The sequence below is a fragment of the Opisthocomus hoazin genome, chromosome 1 (genome assembly GCF_030867145.1).
Source record: "Opisthocomus hoazin isolate bOpiHoa1 chromosome 1, bOpiHoa1.hap1, whole genome shotgun sequence".
Taxonomy (NCBI): domain Eukaryota; kingdom Metazoa; phylum Chordata; class Aves; order Opisthocomiformes; family Opisthocomidae; genus Opisthocomus; species Opisthocomus hoazin.
Genome location: NC_134414.1, coordinates 73,204,957 through 73,226,969, shown reverse-complemented (window position 1 = coordinate 73,226,969; position 22,013 = coordinate 73,204,957). Strand labels below are relative to the sequence as shown.

Below are 22,013 nucleotides of genomic sequence, written 5' to 3'. Positions count from 1 at the left end.
ATGCTGACTGGCCCGGCATGGTTTACAAGCAAAAGGGTTTGTGATCTTCAGAACCTGTTCGAAAGGCAGATTTTCCAGTGGCAAGTATTTAAAGCATCAGCTCTTGTATGCTGGAAACACATTCCTCAGCTGCAAAATTACAGTAATTTTCTCATTCTGTGCTCTTCAAAAAAATCTTGCAGGTCTAATAATTCCAGTGACAGTGAACAACCATTTGCACCCTGCCTTGATGTAAGGGCTAATCACAGCCCCGTGGGACTTGGCTTCTTAACGAAAGCAGGATTTAAAGTTCGTTATGCTCTGCCCCAAGATATCTCATAAACGTCTTGGCAATCGTGTTTTACATAAACAATACTATCTAAAAAGATGAACTAATTATCTTTTACAAAGATCATAAAATCATAGAATATATGAAGCATATAAAATATTCTTGGTTTTCTCATTTATCTTGTCTCAAATTAGCTGTATGCAATATATATCAACTTACTGGCTCCTTCTGGATAGGCAAGATGTACAATTAATAAACTGTCTAGGAAAAGACTATTGCAGGTACAAATTGACATATTTTACCACAAAATATAGAGCTTTATATACTTTACTGTAACAAACTGAAACAGTCACCAGTCAAAATCCTCCATCTTTTTTTTTCTAGTTATTCTAGAAGCTTTTTAAATTCTTCTACCATTCCCTAACCAGGATGCTTTGCAATTGGTGTTGCACTTCAGGACCAGAATGAAAGACTGCCAAGACAATCTCAGTTGTAAAATATACCTAAATTCTGTTGCACAAAATGGAGGGGGGTGGGAAGGGAGGATTGGCCTGTCTCTGTCAAATACCTCTCTCAGAGGAGCAGGGAGGTCTCGGGGGGAGCCGAGTGTCCCTAGCCAGAATACGTTTCAGGAAACCTGCGATGAGTGAGCCGGTAGTTCACGGTCTTCAATACAAACACATCTGAAAACCCTTTGTGTGTCTGCCTTGAATGATCTGCAAAATCAATTTCCTCATAGGCTAAGTCATGAGATGACCCAAGAGTTGGATCATAATACATGTTTTCTAAGAATAGACAGAAGGAACAAAATTTACGTGAAACATGGTTTTTTTAAGGGGTTTTCCAAAAGAGAAGGTAAACTTTCCTACAGCATTCTCCCCAAATATCCAACTAGAATCACAGAATCATAGAATCATAGGTTGGAAAAGACCTCTAAGATTATCAAGTCCAATCGTCAGCCCAACACCACCATGCGTACTAAACCATAGCCTCAAGTGCCACATCTACACGTTTTTTAAACACCTCCATGGATGGTGATTCCACAGCCTCACTGGGCAGCTTGTTCCAATGCCTGACCACTCTTTCAGTGAATAAATTTTTCCTAATATCCAATCTAAACTTCCCCTGACACAACGTGAGGCCATTGCCTCTCATCCTATCACTAGTGAGTTGGGAGAAGAGACCAGCACCCATCTCACTACAACCTCCTTTCAGGCAGCTGTAGAGAGCAATAAGGTCCCCCCTCAGCCTCCTCTTCTCCAGACTAAACAACCCCGGTTCCCTCAGCTGCTCCTCATGAGACTTATTCTCTAGACTCCTCACCAGCCTCGTTGCCCTTCTCTGGACATGCTCCAGTCCCTCAATGTCCTCCTTGTAGTGAGGGGCCCAAAACTGAACACAGTACTCCAGGTTCAGCCTCACCAGTACCGAGTACAGGGGCACAGTCACCTCCCTACTCCTGCTGGCCTCGCTATTCCTGAGACAAGCCAGGATGCCGTTGGCCTTCTTGGCCACCTGGGCACACTGCTGGCTCATGTTCAGCTGGCTGTTGATCAACACCCCAAGGTCCTTCTGCCAGGCAGCTTTCCAGCCAATCCTCCCCAAGCCTGTAGCATTGCACGGGGTTGTTGTGACCCAAGTGCAGGACCCGGCATTTGGCCTTGTTGAACTTCATACAGTTGGCCTCGGCCCATCGATCCAGTCCGTCCAGATCTCTCTGCAGAGCCTTCCTACCCTCAAGCAGATTGACACTCCTGCCCAACTTGGTGTCATCTGCAAACTTACTGAGGGAGCACTTGATCCCGCCATCTAGATTATTGATAAATACGTTAAACAAGACCGGTCCCAAAACTGATCCCTAGGGAACACCACTTGTGACTGGCTGCCAGCTGGATTTAACTCCATTCACCAACACTCTGCACTCAGCCATTCAGCCAGTTCTTTATTTAGCAAAGAGCATGCCCGTCCAAACCATGGGCAGCTAGTTTCTCCAGGAGGATGCTGTGGGGAACAGTGTCAAAGGCCTTACTAAAGTCCAGGTAGACAACATCCACAGCCTTTCCCTCATCCACTAGGTGGGTCACCTGGTCATAGAAGGAGATCAGGTTGGTCAAGCAGGACCTGCCTTTCATGAACCCATGCTGGCTGGGCCTGATTCCCTGGTTGTCCTTCACATGCGTGGTGAGCGCACTGAGGATGAATTGCCCCATAATCTTGCCCGGCACCAAAGCCAGGCTGACAGGCCTGTAGTTCCCAGGATCCTCCTTCTGGCCCTTCTCGTAGATGGGTGTTACATTAGTGATCCTCCTCTCATCTGGGACCTCCCCTGTTAGCCAGGACTGCTGATAGATGATGGAGAGTGGCTTGGCCACCTCCTCCTCCAGTTCCCTCAACACTCTTGGGTGGATCCCACCTGGCCCCATGGACTTGTAAGCATCCAGCTGGCATAGCAGGTCGTGAACTGCTTGCTTCTGGATTACAGGAGGTTTGTTCTGCTCTCCTTCCCTATCCTTCAGCACTGGGGGCTGACTACCCTGGGAATAACCAGTCTGACTATTAACAACTGAGGCAAAGAAGGCATTAAGTACCTCAGCCTTTTCCTCATCCTTGTTGGCAATATCCCCCTTCACATCCAATAAGGGATGGAGACTCTCCTTGGCCCTCTTTTTGTTGTTGATGTATTTATAAAAACATTTTTTGTTGTCCCTTACAACTGTGGCCAACCTGAGTTTGAGCTGGGCTTTTGCCTTTCTAATTTCCTCTCTGCACGACCTAACAAGGTCCCTGTACTCCTCTTGAGCTGCCTGCCCTTTTTTCCATGAGTGGTAGACCCTCCTTTTTTTCCTGAGTCCCAGCAAAAAAAACCCAAACTACTACTGGAGGCTGACCTGGAAGGACAGAGCAGTCAAGTATGGCACAGTTTCGGGTCAAAAGTTTTTTGCCACAGGATGGTTCTGGAAGGACTGCATCTAGAAAGGCTCTTCCTGAAGTTGTGTGAAACCCCTGTGTCAGACCACAGCAGCACAAGTGTAGGTACCTAGCTCAGAGTCTCCCACAGTGGATGGGGAAAGTGGGAATTAATCTGTTTAGTGCCCTGCAGGGCTTCTGAAAAGTATAATAATAGAAGTAATGGAAAAGCAGCTTCTTGCGGTTTGGCTAGGGGGATCTGTGCCTTGCCAGCAAGCTCCACGAGAGCATGGAACCAAACGCTCCTGCTGCCGTTGTGTACCTGCACAGAATCCAGTATACAACAAGCACAATGTACAGCGAATGCATGGGAGGGAAAAAAAAAGACAAGGAAATAATTTCTGAAGTGTATGTGTAGAATCTTTCTGCCTTCTGTCACTATTGGCCATTTGAATTTTAAAAGAATGGCAATAAGCAGACTTGGAAAAACACCAATTCATCTTCCAAGAGCAGCATTCTGACGTGACTCTCTTTTATCATTAATATAACAGATACTCTCTCACGAGAACATAATTAATCCAGCGATATCCAATACTTACCCAGTGAACTGTAAGTCGAGTAACACGCCTAAATCGTTTCTCCCGGACAACTTCTCACCAAAATCCAACCACTTACCATGAAACGCCAAAAACAATTCAGGGACTACCGAAGCGCACGCACGATCACAACAGAAGACGTGCGCGCTTCGCAGCCAGCGCTGCTCCCTTCCAGCGCCTGCCCAAAGGGCCGCGAAAGCGGCTCCACGCCAACCCGCCACCGCCACCGGCCGCGACGCCCGGCCCACTCCCCGCCCTGGCACCGCCCTTCACGCCCCCCGCAGGCCCCGCCGCTGCCGGCAGCCGAGGGGGCGGGGCTAACCCTCTGCCGCCTGACCGGCGTGCGGGGATGACGGAGGCGGAAGTGGCTTGGGGAGGATGTACCGGCGCTGAGGGCGGCTGCGGGGGCGCCGCCGCCATCTCCCCGCCCCTGCGGCCCGCCGGCCCCGCCATGGAGGTAACGGGGCGGCGGGGGGAGAGGGGGGAGGCGGGGCGGACGCGTGGCCTCGGGCCGCAGCGCGCGGGGGCAGGCGCGCGTCACCCCCCCCTTCCCACCCCCGCGGGTCGCTCGCCCCCTCCCCCGCGTCGTGCGCAGCCCCCTCCGCGCGCCGCTGGCGGGCGGCTGTCAGCGCCCGGGGCCGCGCGCCCCGTCGCCTCCTCCCCGCCTGTCCCCCGGGCCTGCGACAGCGGGAGGGCCGGGGCGGGCCTCGGGGGCTGCTCGGTGCCCGCTGCTCCGCGGTGGGGGGGCCGGCCTGTTCGCAGGGGCTGGCGGAGATCAGCCGGCGCTGCCCCGGGCGGGAAGAAGCGCTCCGATGACGCCCGCTGGGTGTGTTGAGTGGTTTTTCTAAAAAAAACCCCAAGTACCCGGGAGTGAACAAGCGTTCCTTTTCTGCGGGGATGACCTGGCGTGTGAGCAGTGCGCCGGCTGTGAGCCGCCTGCCGACACGAGCAAATAAAATCACCAGAGTATGTATATCTCGTGTACCTTTCGAAACCGCCAAGGTAAATCCAAAGGCAGCGTTGGCAAGTTTAAAATTCATATATGAGATTAACTCTCCTGGTGGTTTCCGAGTTGCACACGCTCTGACAGGGGTTCAGCGCCTCTGCTCGTGGAAGCCATCACAGCTCAAATCGTGTTTTCGTGTGACTGGGTATGGTTAGAGTTGGTGGTGTCTCCAAGTTGCACGCTGCTCTGAAAATCGCTGTTCATAATGGTCATTACTGGCACAGTTCATATGGAAGATAGAGACATTGCATTTATACATCCATCAGGCTTTCTAAGAGCATGTCGAGCTATTGCAAAAGTAAGGAATAGATAGCAATTAAAATACACAGAACATGCAAAACTGTTTATCCCCTGATGAGGGGACAGGAGCATCTCTCCTACAAGGAGAGGCTGAGGGAGCTGGGCTTGTTCAGCCTGAAGAAGAGAAGGCTGCGAGGGAACCTAATATATGCTTATAAATATCTCAAGGGTGGGTGTCAGGAGGATGGGCCAAGCTCTTTTCAGCGGTGTCCAGCGACAGGACAAGGGGCAACAGGGACAAACTGAAGCATAGGAAGTTCAACTGAACATGAGGAAGAACTTCTTCCCTCTGAGGGTGACGGAGCACTGGAACAGGCTGCCCAGGGATGTTGTGGAGTCTCCTTCTCTGGAGATATTCAAGACCCGCCTGGACAAGGTCCTGTGCAGCCTGCTGTAGGTGACCCTGCTTCGGCGGCAGGGTGGACTAGATGACCCACAGAGGTCCCTTCCAACCCTGAACATTGATTCTGTGATGCTTGGAAACAACTTCATGCAGATGAAGTAGGCTTTAAATTTAAAATATACCTATAGATACACGTCAGTGAAGTATGGAAGCATACCATATTTTCAGAATGGTGCAATAGAAACTTGAGAATCCTTGCAGGACTCGGCATTGTGCTTAGAAGTGTACTTACTATCTGCTGGCTCGCAGCTTGGATGCACCTAATCTATGAAAAGTTTAGGATTTTTTAATAACCATCTTCCTCGTTGTTCTTTGAATTCAAATGGGTGAAGCCCTCTGCATGAGCTGCTTGTGGTTTCTGTTAGCTGAACGGCAAAACTGGATGCATCGTCATACATGATACGTGGTTCTGCCTCTGTGTGTATTAGCTTAAAGGAGAGTAAAAGTAATGTGTAGATTCATCTGACTTTGCTGTTGTACGGTGAGACGCGTGCTGTCATTTTCTAAACAGTACTTACAGTTTGTTTTACTTATACTCTGTAAACATACTGCTTGTAGTGACAGGGTTGTGCTAATTGCAGTGCTGAAATATTAAGAATGCAAGTGTTGACAAAGTTTTACCTACCCCAAAAATCTGAAACTTCAATTTTATAGCTTTTTCTTTTTTTTAATGCTGTGTTTATGTTTAAGGGGCACATTATTTTCTAATAAGGTTGCTGTTGCTGTCTCAAAGAAAACTTCTAGCCCATGTGATACAGGGGGAGATAAGTGTAACCGCCTTTGTCCTTGGTCTGTACTTGAACTCATATGTCTTATGATGGCCTTTCATGTTATCTGTATCAGCTGTTCTCTCTAAACTGTTAGTCAGTGATTCTCCGTTCTAGTAGTGCTTAGATCTGGTTTAGGTTTTCCTTAGTTTCTCTTGAAAGGGTTTTTTTGTCAGAATAAAGAGAGTAAGAAGACAAAAGTGAAGGGCGGGGTTATACATATACACACACAAGTAGATATATATAAAAATACAAATATTTATATGTACACCCCTTCAGTTTTATACACACGCATATATGATAGTTTGAAGGAGAAAGCAGGGTAAAGGTCAAAGTTGGAAATGCTATCCTGAAGATATTGGAAGCGTCTGTTCCATTTTCCTTTGCCCCATCTTAGTTATGTATGTTTTTTTCGTGTTTCCAAGTATAGGTAAGCATATCTCATATAAACCACTGCAAAGTAACAGAGTCTCCCAGATTAGATCTGTGGAAGTTTGCAGCAGAAGGCATTATGCATGGATGTTAGGAATAGGGAGCCCAGAATTTGCAAAGTCTTTTCAAGTGTGTTTGTCAGGCCAGCACTTTTAGTGCTAACCAGTGTGGTTAAAAAGAGGAAAAAAAAAAAAAAAGAAAGAAAGGCAGGGCAGGGAGGTATATTTTGTTCAGAAGAGCCCTGGCTTTGCGGAGTTTTTTAATATAAGTTTTTTTAGGCTGTCAATTTTAGTGATAACCAGTGTATTTAAGAAAGAAAGAGAAAAGTTTAACTGCTACTCCTCTACAAAGTTTTTTTTCCATTCGTGCCTTTAAGAAGAACATAGTGAGTCACACCTTTGTAACCTCTTGTAAATGAAATATTTTTTCAGTACTGTTCTAGATGTCAATTATAGAATCATAAGATCATACTGGTTTGGAAATTGGGAGTTTTCTGTTCTGCTGTTGTATTGGACTAATCGTGATAGATTTCTATCAGGTTTTTTTCCGGTTATCCTTCTGACTAGTTCTACAAACTTATTTTAATTTTTTTTTCTTGAGCTCCCACTGTATTCAGTTATTCTCAGTGTCTGCAGGCTTTCGGTTAGTTCCTTCAATAGCCTTCATTAAAAAGTTCAGTTATCGCAGATTGTGCTTTATTTTGTTGTAGGTACAAGATGCTGGGCAAGAGATGGTGGCATCTTCTGTGACACCAGGATCAGGCAAATCAAAGGTAATCAGGCCTCACAAACCTAATTTATTTGGATAGCAGTAGTTGAAAGGGTTACAGCTTAGCATGCAAGCTGTGACTAATGTGAAGACATAAAGGTATTTTTGAAGTTTCCTGTCTTCTAGATTTCTTGAAAAATTGATTTATAAACAGTAGGGTAAGGTGTTTTGGAAAACATGGGGGGGAAAAATCTCTAATTGGTTTGTTCACTTCCTGTCGTAATACTTGGTAAAATATTAGTAGCATCTGGTTCTGACAGCAGTCTGTTTCATAATGTATACAGATTTCTTTGCATGTGTTGGAAGTAAACTTAAATGATGTCAATGTTAGGTCAGCATGCTGTTTTGAAAACATTGTTCAAATTATATTACTGAATTGTAACCCTTCCCGACTGAGTTTTCCTTTCTAACTGATGCTGCCCAGTTGTGTGCTCTAGAATGATTTTGGAAAAGTACAGAAATAGAAGTAGTTTCTTTTACTGCACTTGAAATAACAGAATTAGATAACAGAACAGCAGTAACTTGGACTGTTACTGTACCTGCAAATGTGTGGTAAGAGAGTTTCTTGTCCTAAAAATTAACTTCATGGACACCAGATGCTAAAATGTCCTTTTTTCTATTTAACTCTGGATTAGAGGAAGCTGGTTTCTACAATATGTATTTTTTTTTTACAGCTGGACACATTGCCCAAAGAAGATCTCATCAAGTTTGCAAAAAAACAAATGATGCTTATGCAGAAAGTGAAGTCAAGATGTACAGGTACCTTACTGGAAAGAGAACAGTTTCTGCCTTAATGCTTGGTACTATCTGACTTTTCCTAATGTCACTGCATATTTTTGCAAGGTAGATTTTAATTCTAGGCAAATATCCTAGACTCTTTTTCTGCGATTTCACTATTTTGGGGGGAGGATAAGGACTGAAGTCCTTGGAGCAAGAGAGGGAAGAAAAAGAAGCATTGCTTTTGTCACGTGCTAAATTAATTTTGATCTGACAGAGTGGCATGATGGAACAATGTAGTTTGTGCAAGAGCTGAAGTGGGACCTGTCATTGTCTGTTCCCCATATTGGTTGCAGGGATACTTGTTGCTTCTCAGGAAAGAGATGGGAGGGGGAATGCCTACTGGTAGATTTTGCATAACTAGTGCTGTTGTAGGGTACAGTGGCCTCTTTAAAATACTTAGCTACTTTATATTTGATCATTTGCTTCTTTAACAAGAAATAGTAGAACATACCAAACAAAATTCTGCATTAACCACCTAAAAGTGTCCTGTGTAAATCTGTGCTCTCGTGTGCTGTCCTTCTCCTCTCTGCTGTCCCTTCTCCTCCAGTGGCCCACTGCTTGGACTGGTGTCACTTCCCCTTGTTTGGGGTTACCGTTATGCTGACTGCTGGTAGTTGCCCAGCAACACAGTAAGGATAGGGATAGGCTATATTAGGCTTTTCCTCAGTGGTGTTACTCATAAGATCTAGTTCTTCTACCTGCTGCCTATTTTTAGAAAACCAGTAGGAACTGAATATCTTTTCTCTGGCTTAAACTGATCGTGAAATAGTAGGAAAGACAGTCATCAAAGGAATTCCTATCTGTTGACCCTCCACCCAAAACACGGAAGCTTTGCTTCCTCAGGAAACCATGCTAAATATCAGGACTGGAGAAGTAGTACTGAATGTTTGCTTTCTTTCCAGTCGCCCTTTATATCACTCAGTAACAAACAAAAAGTGATGAAGTAAAAGACGTCTCTGATTTGAATAGGAGTTTTGTTAGGCACTGGATATACTAGTAATTTGCTGCTGTGGTGGAGCATCAGTTCATGCTGTGAAATTTATATACTTCTTTTTTAAGAACTAGAGAAAGAGACTGAAGAACTCCGATCTAAAACAGCTACTGGAGGAGCTGATGATATTATTCAGGTAGGACTGCGTAATGTGTTTCTAATGTATTGCATAATGTTAGCTGAAATAAATCTACAGAAATAATTTGTGGTAAATAGTAAATAGCTTTAAATTGGTTATTCAAAATGAATATAATAAATTTTTAGGAATTCAGGACACTTCTCAAAACGTCTTTTTTCCTCCTCACCCCCACCCTTACTCCACTTTTCAGAAAATACTGTCAGTTCTGTGAGGAATAGTACAATTTCCTCAGCAAGACTTTTTGCTTGTGTAGTTGGTTAGACAGGCTGTTTTTAATTTTTCTTATTTTTAGAATGACCACTGCAGGAAGACTTCAGCCATTTATAAAACTTCTGAGATGGTCATTTGATGAGATCGGAAACAGATAATTAAAGTTGCATGTCACAAGAAATACTTTTAGAAAAGTAAATGGAATTTTTTTTAAGTGGCAATAACGTCTGTCTTTCTCAAAGTAAGGGTCGCAGACAGCATATGGAAGAGAAAGTTGGTAGTGAGGAGGAATTCATCAACTGGAAAATTGTTTTTAATAATTTGGATGGAGATTTCTACAGAAGGGAAGCTTTTCCCCTCCCCCCTCCCTGCCCCCCATTGATAAAAATTATCTGATCAGAAATACGATTTTGAACAGAACCTATTACTCAACATCATTATTTTAGTCTACCTATTCTGTATCTGTCATATTTGGGTTGAATGTAACTTTTAAAATCAGGCTTGATCTGTTTCATTGATAAAATGTCATGACCAACATGTGAGTTGTTACAGTCTGCAAAAACCGTTTGTGCTTCCATTGTTAAGAAAACCTGCTTTCAGTGATCTTTCTCCCTTAAAATTAGGCTCTCACAGAAAGACTGGATGTTGTACTACTGGAAAAAGCTGAAAGTCAGCAGCAGTGTGTAGCTCTGAAAAAAGAAAATACACAAAGAAAGCGAGAAGCAGAGGTACTGAAATGACCAATAGAACATTACTAAAATATTTAAGAACTATGTTTATCCTTATTTCCTAGTTTTGCTTGTTGTGTATTCCATCATATTTGAGAGGTCGTGGCGGTCTGGGGAGGTTCCCACCGACTGGAGAAGGGGTAACATCACCTCCATTTTTAAAAAGGGAAAAAAGGAAGGCCTGGGGAACTACAGGCCAGTCAGTTTCACCTCTGTGCCTGGCAAGATGATGGAGCAGATCCTCCTTGAAACCATGCTAAGGCACATGGATAACAAGGAGGTGATTGGGGACAGCCAACACGGCTTCACCAAGGGCAAATCGTGCCTGACCAACTTGGTAGCCTTCTGTGATGTGGTTACAGCATTGGTGGACAAAGGGCAGGCAACTGACATCGTCTACCTGGACTTGTGCAAGGCATTCGACACTGTCCCGCATGATGTCCTTGTCTCTAAATTGGAAGGTCATAGATTTGACAGATGGGCCACTCGTTGGATAAGGAACTGGCTCGATGGACGCACTCAAAGAGTTGCAGTCAATGGCTCGATGTCCAGGTGGAGACCAGTGATGAGTGGTGTGCCTCAGGGGTCAGTACTGGGGCTGGTGCTGCTCAATATCTTTGTCAGCGACATGGACAGTGGGACTGAGTGCACCCTCAGCAAGTTTGCCAATGACACCAAGCTGTGTGGTGTGATTGACACGTGGGAGGGAAGGGATGCCATTCAGAGGGACCTTGACAGGCTGGAGAGGTGGACCTGTGTGAACTGCGTGAAGTTCAACAAGGCCAAGTGCAAGGTCCTGCACGTGGGTCGGGGCAATCCCAAACATAAATACAGGCTGGGTGGAGAGTGGCTTGGGAGCAGCCCTGAGGAGAAGGACTTGGGGGTACTGGTGGATAAGAAGCTCAACATGAGCCAGCAATGTGTGCTTGCAGCCCAGAAGGCCAACTGTATCCTGGGCTACATGAAGAGAAGCGTGGCCAGCAGGTCAAGGGAGGGGATTCTGCCCTTTTACTCTGCTCTGGTCTGGTCAGACCCCACCTGGAGTCCTGCGTCCAGCTCTGGAGCCCCCAGCATAAGCAGGACATGGATGTGTTGGAATGGGTCCAGAGGAGGGCCACAAAGATGATCCGAGGGCTGGAGCACCTCTCCTATGAGGACAGGCTAAGAGAGTTTGGGCTGTTCAGCCTGGAGAAGAGCAGGCTGCGGGGTGACCTTATAGCTGCCTTCCAGTACCTGAAGGGGGCTTACAGGAAGGACGGAGAAGGACTTTTTACAAGGGTGTGTAGTGATAGGACAAGGGGGAATGGCTGTAAACTAAAAGAGGGCAGATTTAGATGAGATATTAGGAATAAATTCTTCACCATGAGGGTGGTGAAACACTGGCACAGGTTGCCCAGAGAAGATGTGGCTGCCCCCTCCCTGGCAGTGCTCAAGGACAGGTTGGAAAGAGCTCTGAGCAACCTGGTCTAGTGGAAGATGTCCCTGCTCATGGCAGGGGGGTTGGAACTAGATTATCTTTAAGGTCTCTTCCAACCCTTACCACTATATGATTTTCATTTTAATCTTTTTCTTCAGTTACCTGTGTTCTGTTTTATCTTAAAAAAAAAAAGGCTTCATATGTTAAAGCGTATTTTCTCTATACCCCCTAATTTATAGTTTTTATAGGACTGACAATAAATGTAAAATTCTTACACGCACCAGCTAGATCCACAGCTGTTCAAAAATAATTTAGTCTATTAGTAGCCTACTTAGGTGATGGCTTCAATCAGTCAGCTCTGTCTTTCCATGGGAAATACGGGATTTACATTTGGATGCTCTTGGGAAGGAGCCTGTCATCCAAGGCATCTATATTATGTCAGTAATCTCAATTAATAGTAAAGTGAAGGGTGAATTGGTTGCAATTGATGAACATTGTTTTATTCCAGATGGTTGATGAAGTTAATGTGCTAAAAGTAATTTGGTCGTTAATACATTATTAGAACAGTTGCTAAAGCTGAAATCTGTCATGACCATTTGTGAAATTATGCTGGTAAACATGATTTAAAACTTAGTTTTCCTTTCTCGTTCTGCGGACATTTTTGTATTCTTGGCAGTGTCTTCTGAATTGAGTTGTCCTGACATGGTTAGATATTTCAAAACCGTAGCAATTTTTAAAACTAAGGACTCCTAAATCTTCTAATTTGTTATTGTAAACAGTTTATTTGGAAATTCTGTGTGTTAAATGAGCAGTATTTAATAACTTGCATGTTTGTTTAGGCTGCAGTGGCGAAGACAGAAGAATTGCAGAAGCAACTGGAGCAATCAAGTATTGACTCTCAGAAAGAAATAAAAGCTCTGAAAAGTGAATTAGCGAATGCACAATGCAAACACAATGAGGACGTAACAAAGCTGAAAATAGAATTAGAGGAGCGAGTGAAGAAACAAATGAGGCTGGTGGAACAGATTGAATGTTACAGTGATAGTCAAAAAGAAGTTCAAAGACTACAAGAGGATGTCCAAAGAATTAAATCTACTTATGAGGAGCAAATTTTATGTCTGCATAAGCAGTTGGAAACTGTGAATGAAGACAAAAACAAAGAAGTGACAAATCTGCAAGAAACTATTAAAAGCAACTCTCAGTGTTACCATAATGAAATCAATAATCTGAATGAAGAGCTTAAAAAATTAAAAAATGCTCATCAGGAAGAGGTGTCAGAGTTAATGCATCAGATTGAAATATCATCGAAAGAAAATGAAGAAAAGCAAAATCAGATAAATCAGTTACAGCGCAGTTTGGCAGAGGACGGCTTAATAAAAGAGAAAGATGCAAAGGATGAAATGTGTGCTCGTACTGGCCAGCGTGAGCATGACTTGGAGCAGCTGAGAGAAGTCTTAACTAAAAATATAGAAAGCAAGATAGCTGTAGATACACAAGAAGAACCTTGTGTAGAAGTGAAAATGGAAGAAAAGGTTAGGCACCTGGAGCATAACTTAGAAGAGCTCCAGTCCCAACATAGTATATTAAAAGATGAGTTAACTTACATGAGTAATGTTAAGCTAAAACTGGAAGAGGAAATCCATCGCATAAAGGATGAGTACTTTCATGAGCGGGAAGACTTGGACTTTAAGATAAATGAATTGCAGCTTACTAAAGAAGAATACTGTTGTGTAATTGAAAAACTAAAACTGGAGCTTCAAGCAGGAAGACAGCACTTTGAAACTGCTATAAAAGAGCATAAGTTAAAAACTCAAACTCTGGAAGAGCAACATAAGAGAGAAATTTCTGAACTAAATGAAACTTTATTATCTGGTTCTGAAAAAGAAAAGATGGCATTAGGTTTTGAAGTGCAGGAACTTAGAGAGCAACTTGAAAAGCTAACTCAGGAGAAAGACGAAGCAGTGTCCAATTACAACAGCCTGAGAGAAACAATGGAAACTCTGCAGACGGAGCTAGGAGAATCTGCTGGAAAGATCAGCCAGGAGTTTGAATCAATGAGACAGCAGCAAGCTTCTGATGTCAGTGAACTGCAACAGAAACTCCGGGCTGCTTTCAATGAAAAGGATGTTCTTCTTGAAACTGTGAATCGCCTCCGTGAGGAAACAGAGAAACTGTCATCTAATCAGCTAGACATAGAAGAACTTAAATGTAGAATCATTAGTCTTCAGGAGGAGAATAACACAATAACAAACTCAGTTGACCAAAAAGAGACTGCTATGAAGGAACTGGAAGAGAAGATCATTGCTCTGACTGATCAAAACAAGGATATTTTAAATGAAGTAAAATGCTTGGCTGAAGAGAGAGAAACCCTTCAAGAAAGGTGTAAGCAAGAACAGGGAAAAGTTGAGGAACTTCAGCAAGAAGTAGATGTTGCTAACCAGTACAATAGCGACCTGAAGAAAAAGGTGGAGGAATTAACAGAGAAACTGAACGAAGCTTTAACTAGAAAGAGTGAAAATGCTGAAAAGCTAGAGCAACTGGAAAACCAGATTGAGTCTCTGGTGCGTGAGAGAGAGAACCTTTCATCTGAAGTACATACTCTTCTTGAGGAAAATAAGAAAATCATTCAGGAAAAGGGTGAATTAAGTGAAGAGCTGGAAAAGGTTACAGCTGAAAAAGATGGTTGGTTAGTGTTGAAAGAGCAGTCTGAAAACTTAGAAAAGAAACTACAAACGATGACTGGAGAAAAAGACCATATATCAACATTACTTGAAAGTGAACAAGCGCACAGATCCCTTGTAAGAACTCAGCTGTACCACTTACTCGAGCAAGTAGGGTCCAGCGTGTCAGATTCTAATGAAGAGTATGATTCTCTTAACTTGTTACAAATTGCAAATGAATCCTTGGCAAAAATGAAAGAAGAGCACTGCCTTGCTCTACAGAATGAGGAGAAAATTCTTCATTTGCAGCGGGAAGTTGAGAGACTAGAGGAAGAAAATGCAGTTCAATATACAGAACATAGATCCCTGATTCAGGATTTTGAAAAAGAAAAGAATCTCTTGAGAGAAGAATTGGAAGGAGCGTTGTCTGATAAAGCAGCACTTCAAAATGATATCCAGGAGCTAAAGAATGCCAGTGAAAAAATGAGGATTGAAAATCAAGATCTTGTAGCTAATATTGAAGAGATCACTCAAAAACTTGCTCTTCATGAAAGTCAAATACAAGAACAGCAAAAAGGATCAGAAAAACAAGACGACTTTAATTTCATTCTGGAACAAAAGGAAACTGAACTTAGAAATGTGAAAGACGAACTGAGTTCTCTAAAGGTTATATTTTGTTATTGAAGTATACAGACTAAACCTCTAAAGTCTTCAGAATTAAGGTTCAAAAAATACTTTCAATTCTCTCTTTTTCTTTTTTTTTGTTCCTTGGCCTCAAAGTGAGTTTCCTTTCTAGAAAGCACATGCCTCTGAGTTTCCTAGCACCTCAGAATCCCCTCCCTCCCCCCAGGAAAAAAACCAACAAAACAAAACCAGTCATAGCGCTATCTTGATGAAAGTTGCTTGTACTTGAACCAGTCTTCCTATCAATACCCCTCAAAGTGATCATTTAACTAGATGGACTAACTTGACCTCATAATCTTTCACCTCTAACTTTCTATGGTTTCATCCTATAAAAAACTCCTGCTTGATCTGCATTAGCTACTCATAACTTCAGGTCCTGGGAATTGATGATTATGTAAAACTGACAGCTGCAGAATTAACAGTCTATCATTTTCTGCCCTCAGACAGGATGGAAAGCAGCTGTTAAAAATTTGGAATATTTTCCTTTCAGCATAAGTATACTTTTCAGTTACCAAGCTGATATGAAATTGCACATAAAGGCTTTCTTGGTAGTAAGAATGTGGATGTGTCCAGCTGTAGCTGAAACGTCTCACGGCTTGTTAGGCGAAAAACAGATATCACAAATAAATTTTTGTAATACTTGTATCTTTCTTTATAATACAGAACTTAATGGAGACATTGACTGAGAAAACTGATCAACAGTCCTCAGTAGCAGAGCTTCAAGAAAAAATTGGTATCTTTCTTGCTGTTCTCTTTTGTGTAAACAGTTTGGGGGTTTTAAATTGTTAGTTTTTCTTTCTCTGCATAATTGTGCAATATTTGCTACAAGCCAAGGAAAGTGAGGAAGTAGATGTCAGTGCAGCTTCTTACAATATTCCTTCCATTAGAGATTTAAAATATTGCTAGCAATCTTAAGTCAGTTATCATTTGATATTTCATAAGTTTTTTTCTTCCTGTGTATATTTGGCTATAAACAGTGTAGTGGATTTCATCTTTATTTTTTTAAATATGGGCAATAATTGTGTCAATAAGAATCCCCAAGGCTGCCGAGAGGAAAGTGGCGCTTTGCCAAAACTACTGTTGCCTCATGGCAGGTATCCAAACACATTAGGAAGAAGAGCATTCTGAGCTGTTACAACTGTGTGTAGAAGTAGATGGGAATATGGCTTTTAACTTTAACTGTGGTGGCAGCCTCTGAAATAAGGAGAGATTGTCCCTAAGCTGTCTGTGCGGCTGGATGTTCCAGCTTCAAATTAAAGTTAAATTCTTAACTGAATGAGATGTTCCAACATCTCCCCCTGCTTTATATTTTGTTTTGTTTTGAAGTCATGCTGGTATATGTGTTCTTACTTCATTTAATTTCATTTCTTGGGGGAGAGGCAAGGTGTATTTTTTTCATTTTCTTATTTATTTATTTTAGGATGGCTGGAAAAAGAATCTGCAGAAAAAGGCGAGAAGCTAAATAAAATTAAGGTTGTTGCTGTGAAAGCAAAGAAAGAATTAGATGCCAGCCGAAAAGAGGTACCCTGACTGCTTCTTAATATGAATAACATTCTGCATATGGGGTTCTGTTTTAATGACACACACTTCTTTGTAATAAGATGCAGACCCTGAGGGAAGAATTGGAGTTGGTTCGATCAGAAAAAGATCAGTTGTCTGCTTCAATGAAAGATGTCATTCAAGGAGCTGAAAGCTATAAGGTAAGAATAGTGCTATGTTTACGAAAGACAGTTAACTGTCAGAAAATACTTTGCTTTTGAAGCCTGGCCTGGATATATATATTGCTATTTACTTGCACAAGTATGTTTGGCAAAAGAAATTATGCCAGTGCAGTTGAGTACCCCAATCAAGAAAAGTGAGGTTCTAGTAACAGAATTGTGCGGCTGCTGTCAGAAGAAAATAAGGCAGTTCCTTTCTACTGGATGGTATTTTTAAACCTTGTAAATCTAGCATCATATGTATCAATCAATGTATTGCTGAGGCAAAACATAAATCCTTATGAATTCTTCAAAGTACATACATGAAATTGAGGATCAGTTCGAAAGTCCTTAAGTGATAAAGGCATAAACTAACAATTCCCTGGGAGCGAGTCCACTTGGAGCACATCTCTGGGCACATGAAGGAGAAGCAGGTGAGTGGGGATAGTCAGCATTGATTCACCAAGCGTAAATTGTGTCTGATTAATCTGATTGCCTGCCATGATAAAACAGGTGGGAGTTGTGGATGAGAGGAGAACAGTGGATGTCCCTTATTTTGACATTAGAAAGGCTTTTGATGCTGTCTTACAGAATTCTCGTATCCATGCTAGGACATCATGATCTAAATGGATAAACAACTGAATGGGCGCTTAAAAAAAAAAAATGCATGGTTTGGCTCAGAGAATAGCAGTTAATGGCTTGTACTAGATGTCAGTAACAAATGGGGTACCGAAGGGGTCTGTGCTGGGACCTGTCCTGTTTAACAGTGACCTGGAGAAGGTGATGGAATACACATTCGTCATGTGTTCTCAGATTATTTCTAATTGGGAACAGCCAATAGATGTGAGGGCAGGGCTTCCATTAAGAGAGACCCAGACAGGCGTGAAGAATGGGCTGACAGAAACCTTCTGAAGTTCAACAAAGACAGCTGCAAATCTCTTCATGTGGGAGAGAGGAACTCCTTGATATAAGCTGGAGATCGTGTGGCTGCTGAAAAGAATTTCAGGGTTTTGCTAGGCAGTCCACTGAGAATGAGAAAACTGTGTTCTGATACTAAAGGTGGATGCAGAATCCTGGGCTGCAAGAACAGGAGTACAGCTAGAGGTCAAGGGAAGTCATCATCTGTCTTCAGTTAGCACTCCCGGGAAGGTGAACAAGTCTTATGAGGAGCGGCTGAGAGGAATGGTGGTGTTTATCCTGGAGAGAAGGAGGCTGGGGGGAGACCTTATCGCTCTCTACAGCTACCTGAAAGGCAGTTGTAGCGAGGTGGGAGTTGGTCTCTTTTACCAAGTGACAAGTGATAGGATCAGAGGCAATGGCCTCAAGTTCTGTCTGGGGAGGTTTAGATGCAGTATTAAGAAAAATTTCTTCACTGAAAGGGTTATCAAACACTGGACCAGACTGCCCAGGGAAGTGGTTGAGTCACTATCCCTGGAGGTATTTAAAAGACGTGCAGGCATGGCACTTAAGGACATGGTTTAGTGGTGGACTTGGCAGTGTTAGGTTAATGGTTAGACTCAATCTTAAGGGTCTTCTTCAACCTAAATGATTCTGTGATATCATTGAGAGTATTGCAACCAGTATTGTCCATCTTCTTCCCCCCAAATACAAGACAGGTATTGATAACCTGGAGTGATTTCAGTGGAGGGTGGCAAGGATGGTCAAGAGACTGGCGTGAGTGATGTACAAGGCTGAGATACTGCTCAGGCTGGAGAGAAGACTTTCAAGGGACCTAATAGCAGCCTTCCAGTATCTTCAAAGACATTATCAGGCAAATAGAATTAGGTTATTAATGGCAGTGCAAGATGAGAGACAGTAGTCCTAAACTGAAATGAGAGATTTCAACTGGATACATGGATAAATATTTTTACCCTATGAGGATGGTCAAGCTGTGGAACTGGTTGCCCGGAAGTGTAGTGACATCTTCATCCTTGGAGGCAGGTCCTTGGAAAGACCTGACTGGACAAAGCTGTGAGCAACCTGGTCTGATCTCGCTGGTGACCCTGATTTAAGTAGGAGGTTGAACGTAGAGCTTTGAGGTCTCTTCCAACCTGAATTATTCTAGAATTTAATGAACTGAAAAGGGTTTCTCCCAGAGCCTGTAATGGAACAAGAGCTTTAATTTCATTCTGATATTTCTGATGTTGCAATAAGACAACTCGTGCTGAAATATTAGGAAGATAAGGAAGTGTCTGAGGTATAGAATGTGCTTATGGAAGGTATATTTTAAAATATGACGGGTTTGTGTTTGTATGTGTGAAGAATCTTTTGATGGAATATGATAAGCAAGGAGAACAGCTGGATTCTGAAAAAGACAGAGCAAATAATCTCGAACGTCAGATAGATGACCTCACAAGACAGCTACAGGTGTCATCCCAGCAGGTCAGTTCTGTGTGTGTGTCTGATCTATTGATAATTACGGTAAAAAATATTTTACCTGTTGAGTGTAAGTTTTACTCCTATGATTGTTACTATATATAGCTTTATAACCTAAGTGCATTTTGGATATGATCTGAAATTCCGTGGTTTAGTTTTTTCCAACACCTGATATCTTATCTGGGCCATGACAAAGGTAAATATATCTAGAATGTCTGGCTTTTTCAATAGAAAGGGTTAATTTACTTGAGGTCAACTCATAGAAAAGAGCAGGTGATCACGTCTGGCTTGGTTTGCACATACAACTCTGCTGCATGTAAAAGATATAAAAACAAAGTATCAAACTTGCACTGTTTCTCTGATTTCACTTTTATACTTCTCATGAAGTACAGTAACCTTTAACTGTTACTATTTTTTTCTTCTGTTTCTTAGACAAAATGTGGTTTTATTATTTAATCAACACAGTGTTTAAACATAGTAAATTAACAATTTTTTTTTGGCCACCTTTCACAAGGGTGAGGCTTTAGGATGCATTGTAGAGTACTACAGTGGCATTCAGAAGAGTCTAAGATGGTAATTAAGCAGCTGTGAGACACATTTTTGCAAAGCTAACTGCAATGGGGTGGGGATTTAGGATTTAAACTCCCAGGCCCCGTATATACATAATTACACTGAAGATCCACGTAGGCCACTGTTTCCTTATAAACGGAAGCTAGTAGTGAATAGCATAGGAATAAATGACTAATAGTAGCGTATATGCTGCTGATTATGCAGGCGTTTAATTTTTCAAGTTTGTTACAAAGTATTTTGTACATAAAAACACTGCTTAGGTAATCGGCTGCTGCTTTCACTTATACTTCATTATTAATCTGCGTAATAGTGACCGAGATAAAACATTGAAGATGTCAAAATTAAATCTGTTAAAATCATTGCAAAAATAGCCCAGATACAGGAGGAATTCTTACTGTGTACTGATGTGACCTCGTTAAAGGCTTGGTGGTGCTGCAGTTAAATCTTTTTTAGGAATTTATAGTATGATCACTTATTTATAAATACAGCAGCTGAAGTGGGGCAGTCAGTACTGGAACGTTGCATATTATTGTGGGAGGAAGGTGATTCTTGCAGAAAGTATAAATTTTGAGGGGTGGGAATTGTTTTTCATATTTCTTGTAATTCTAGCCATCTTACAGAAAGCTGGAGAAATGAACTCTGAACAAAATAACCAAATTGTGCTAGTGACTTTAGTCTGTTTATTAATCTGGTTTAAAACAATTACGATGGTCAAGACTCATCTGTAGGAGAGCTGTTTGTAAGGGAGTCGGATAGAAATAGGTGTTTGTTTTTTAAATATAGACAATACCTTATCTGTCAAAGTCCCACTCAAATTCAGCTTACGTTTTTATCTTTCCACTATGATCATTTCAGCATGATCAGTTACACTCTGCTAATGAAGACCTCCTGGCTCGTGTTGAAACACTGCAGTATAATGCTAAGCTGCTGGAAGCTCAGATACTGGATATGCAAAGAGCCAAGGCAAAGGCTGACAAAGAACTGGAAGCCGAAAAGCTTCTGAAAGAACAGAAAGCAAAGGTAGTACTCTGTAGAAATGGTGAACGGGCTGAAGCATTACTTTCACTGGATGTAACTTCTGTTGGACCTTTGTAAACTGTGTTTTTATAGAACAAGTTCCATGCTTTCTCCTCTTGTTATTTGACTCGGTCTTTTTTTTAAGACTTGGTCTGTTTATTGAAAGAACTTTGCAAGGCTATCACTCTGAGTAGATTGCAGATTGTTACAGAATGTGAAAAACACTTCATAATCTTCTGGATTTTTCTTCGGTTCCCAATGATTTCACAGAAGAGGAATCGGTTACCTTTGTACAACCTCAGTGTGTGTGTGTATTAGTGTAAATAGATGCTGACATCTATTTTGAACTGCATATTGAGTAGTATTTAAATTTCAGGAACATAATGGTGCTCTCCGTGAAATGGAGGAGCTTCAGATGCAACTTCAGAAGGAAAAGAAGCATCTGCAGAAAACTATGCAAGAACTAGAGCTGGCCAGAAAGGTAGAGTTGCTGTTCATGTTAGTGCTTAATAGACTACCAAAGATTTTGTCCCATCTTGCTGTGTTGAATGCCTCCCTTTCTATTCTGAGAATTTCAAAGCTGGAGGTTTGCAGAAGGAAAAACATGAGGGCTTTCACCCCTGGTTTTGTGTTTAAGGAGCTGATCTGTGCTTTTGGGTTTGGTGGTTTGGTTGGTTTGTTTGTTTGTTTTAGCTTGTGTTATGTGGCCTGTCACGAGTAGAAACAGAAATAGAATTCAGGTGTCTGGAGTACTTGTATGATGCACCATTCAGAAGCTGCCCTTGTTGTAAGGACTGAAGATGATAGAAACGAGTATCTGCAAAATACCTACTGGTAAAACTGTTAAAACTAACAATAGGTTTTTCAAAGCTTCTGGTTCTTGTTTGAAAATAGATTATTTACTGAGGATATGGAAACCTGATGGATGGGTATTGCTTGTGGATATGGATAGTTATAAAGTTTTTGTTAGATGAGCAATACAGTTTTTTCATACGATTAAAAAAAAATTCTTGGCAGCCGAGGCAGATAATAAGCTGTAACTTCATTGTGTGTAACTTGCAGGATGCTCAAAAGAGTACGCTGATGGATATGGAAATAGCTGATTATGAAAGGCTAGTAAAAGAACTTAATCAGAAGATCACTGATAAAGACAGCAGAATAGAAGATCTCAAGCAAGAGACTGGGATTCAGAAACAGAAGCAAGAGACCCTACAGGAAGAAATAAGTGAGTAAACTATAAACAGCTGGAGTCATTATGGTATAATTAGTAATGGTGAAAAATACAATTCAGAAAACT

At 42.0% G+C, this 22,013-nt stretch overlaps 1 protein-coding gene across 1 annotated transcript in view; it reads left to right on the top strand.

Moving 5' to 3' along the window:
- Positions 1-4,113: 4,113 nt before the first annotated feature.
- The window catches only part of GCC2 (GRIP and coiled-coil domain containing 2), a 33,960-nt gene continuing 16,060 nt past the window's right edge, over positions 4,114-22,013 (top strand). The window contains exons 1-13 of the mRNA XM_075425740.1: positions 4,114-4,228; positions 7,389-7,451; positions 8,122-8,206; positions 9,287-9,354; positions 10,191-10,295; positions 12,552-15,038; positions 15,720-15,789; positions 16,477-16,577; positions 16,658-16,756; positions 19,016-19,135; positions 20,555-20,719; positions 21,093-21,197; positions 21,779-21,941. Of these exons, the coding sequence (XP_075281855.1) occupies positions 4,121-4,228; positions 7,389-7,451; positions 8,122-8,206; positions 9,287-9,354; positions 10,191-10,295; positions 12,552-15,038; positions 15,720-15,789; positions 16,477-16,577; positions 16,658-16,756; positions 19,016-19,135; positions 20,555-20,719; positions 21,093-21,197; positions 21,779-21,941 (3,739 nt within the window). The 5' untranslated portion in view covers positions 4,114-4,120. The remainder of the gene's footprint in view (positions 4,229-7,388; positions 7,452-8,121; positions 8,207-9,286; positions 9,355-10,190; positions 10,296-12,551; positions 15,039-15,719; positions 15,790-16,476; positions 16,578-16,657; positions 16,757-19,015; positions 19,136-20,554; positions 20,720-21,092; positions 21,198-21,778; positions 21,942-22,013) is intronic.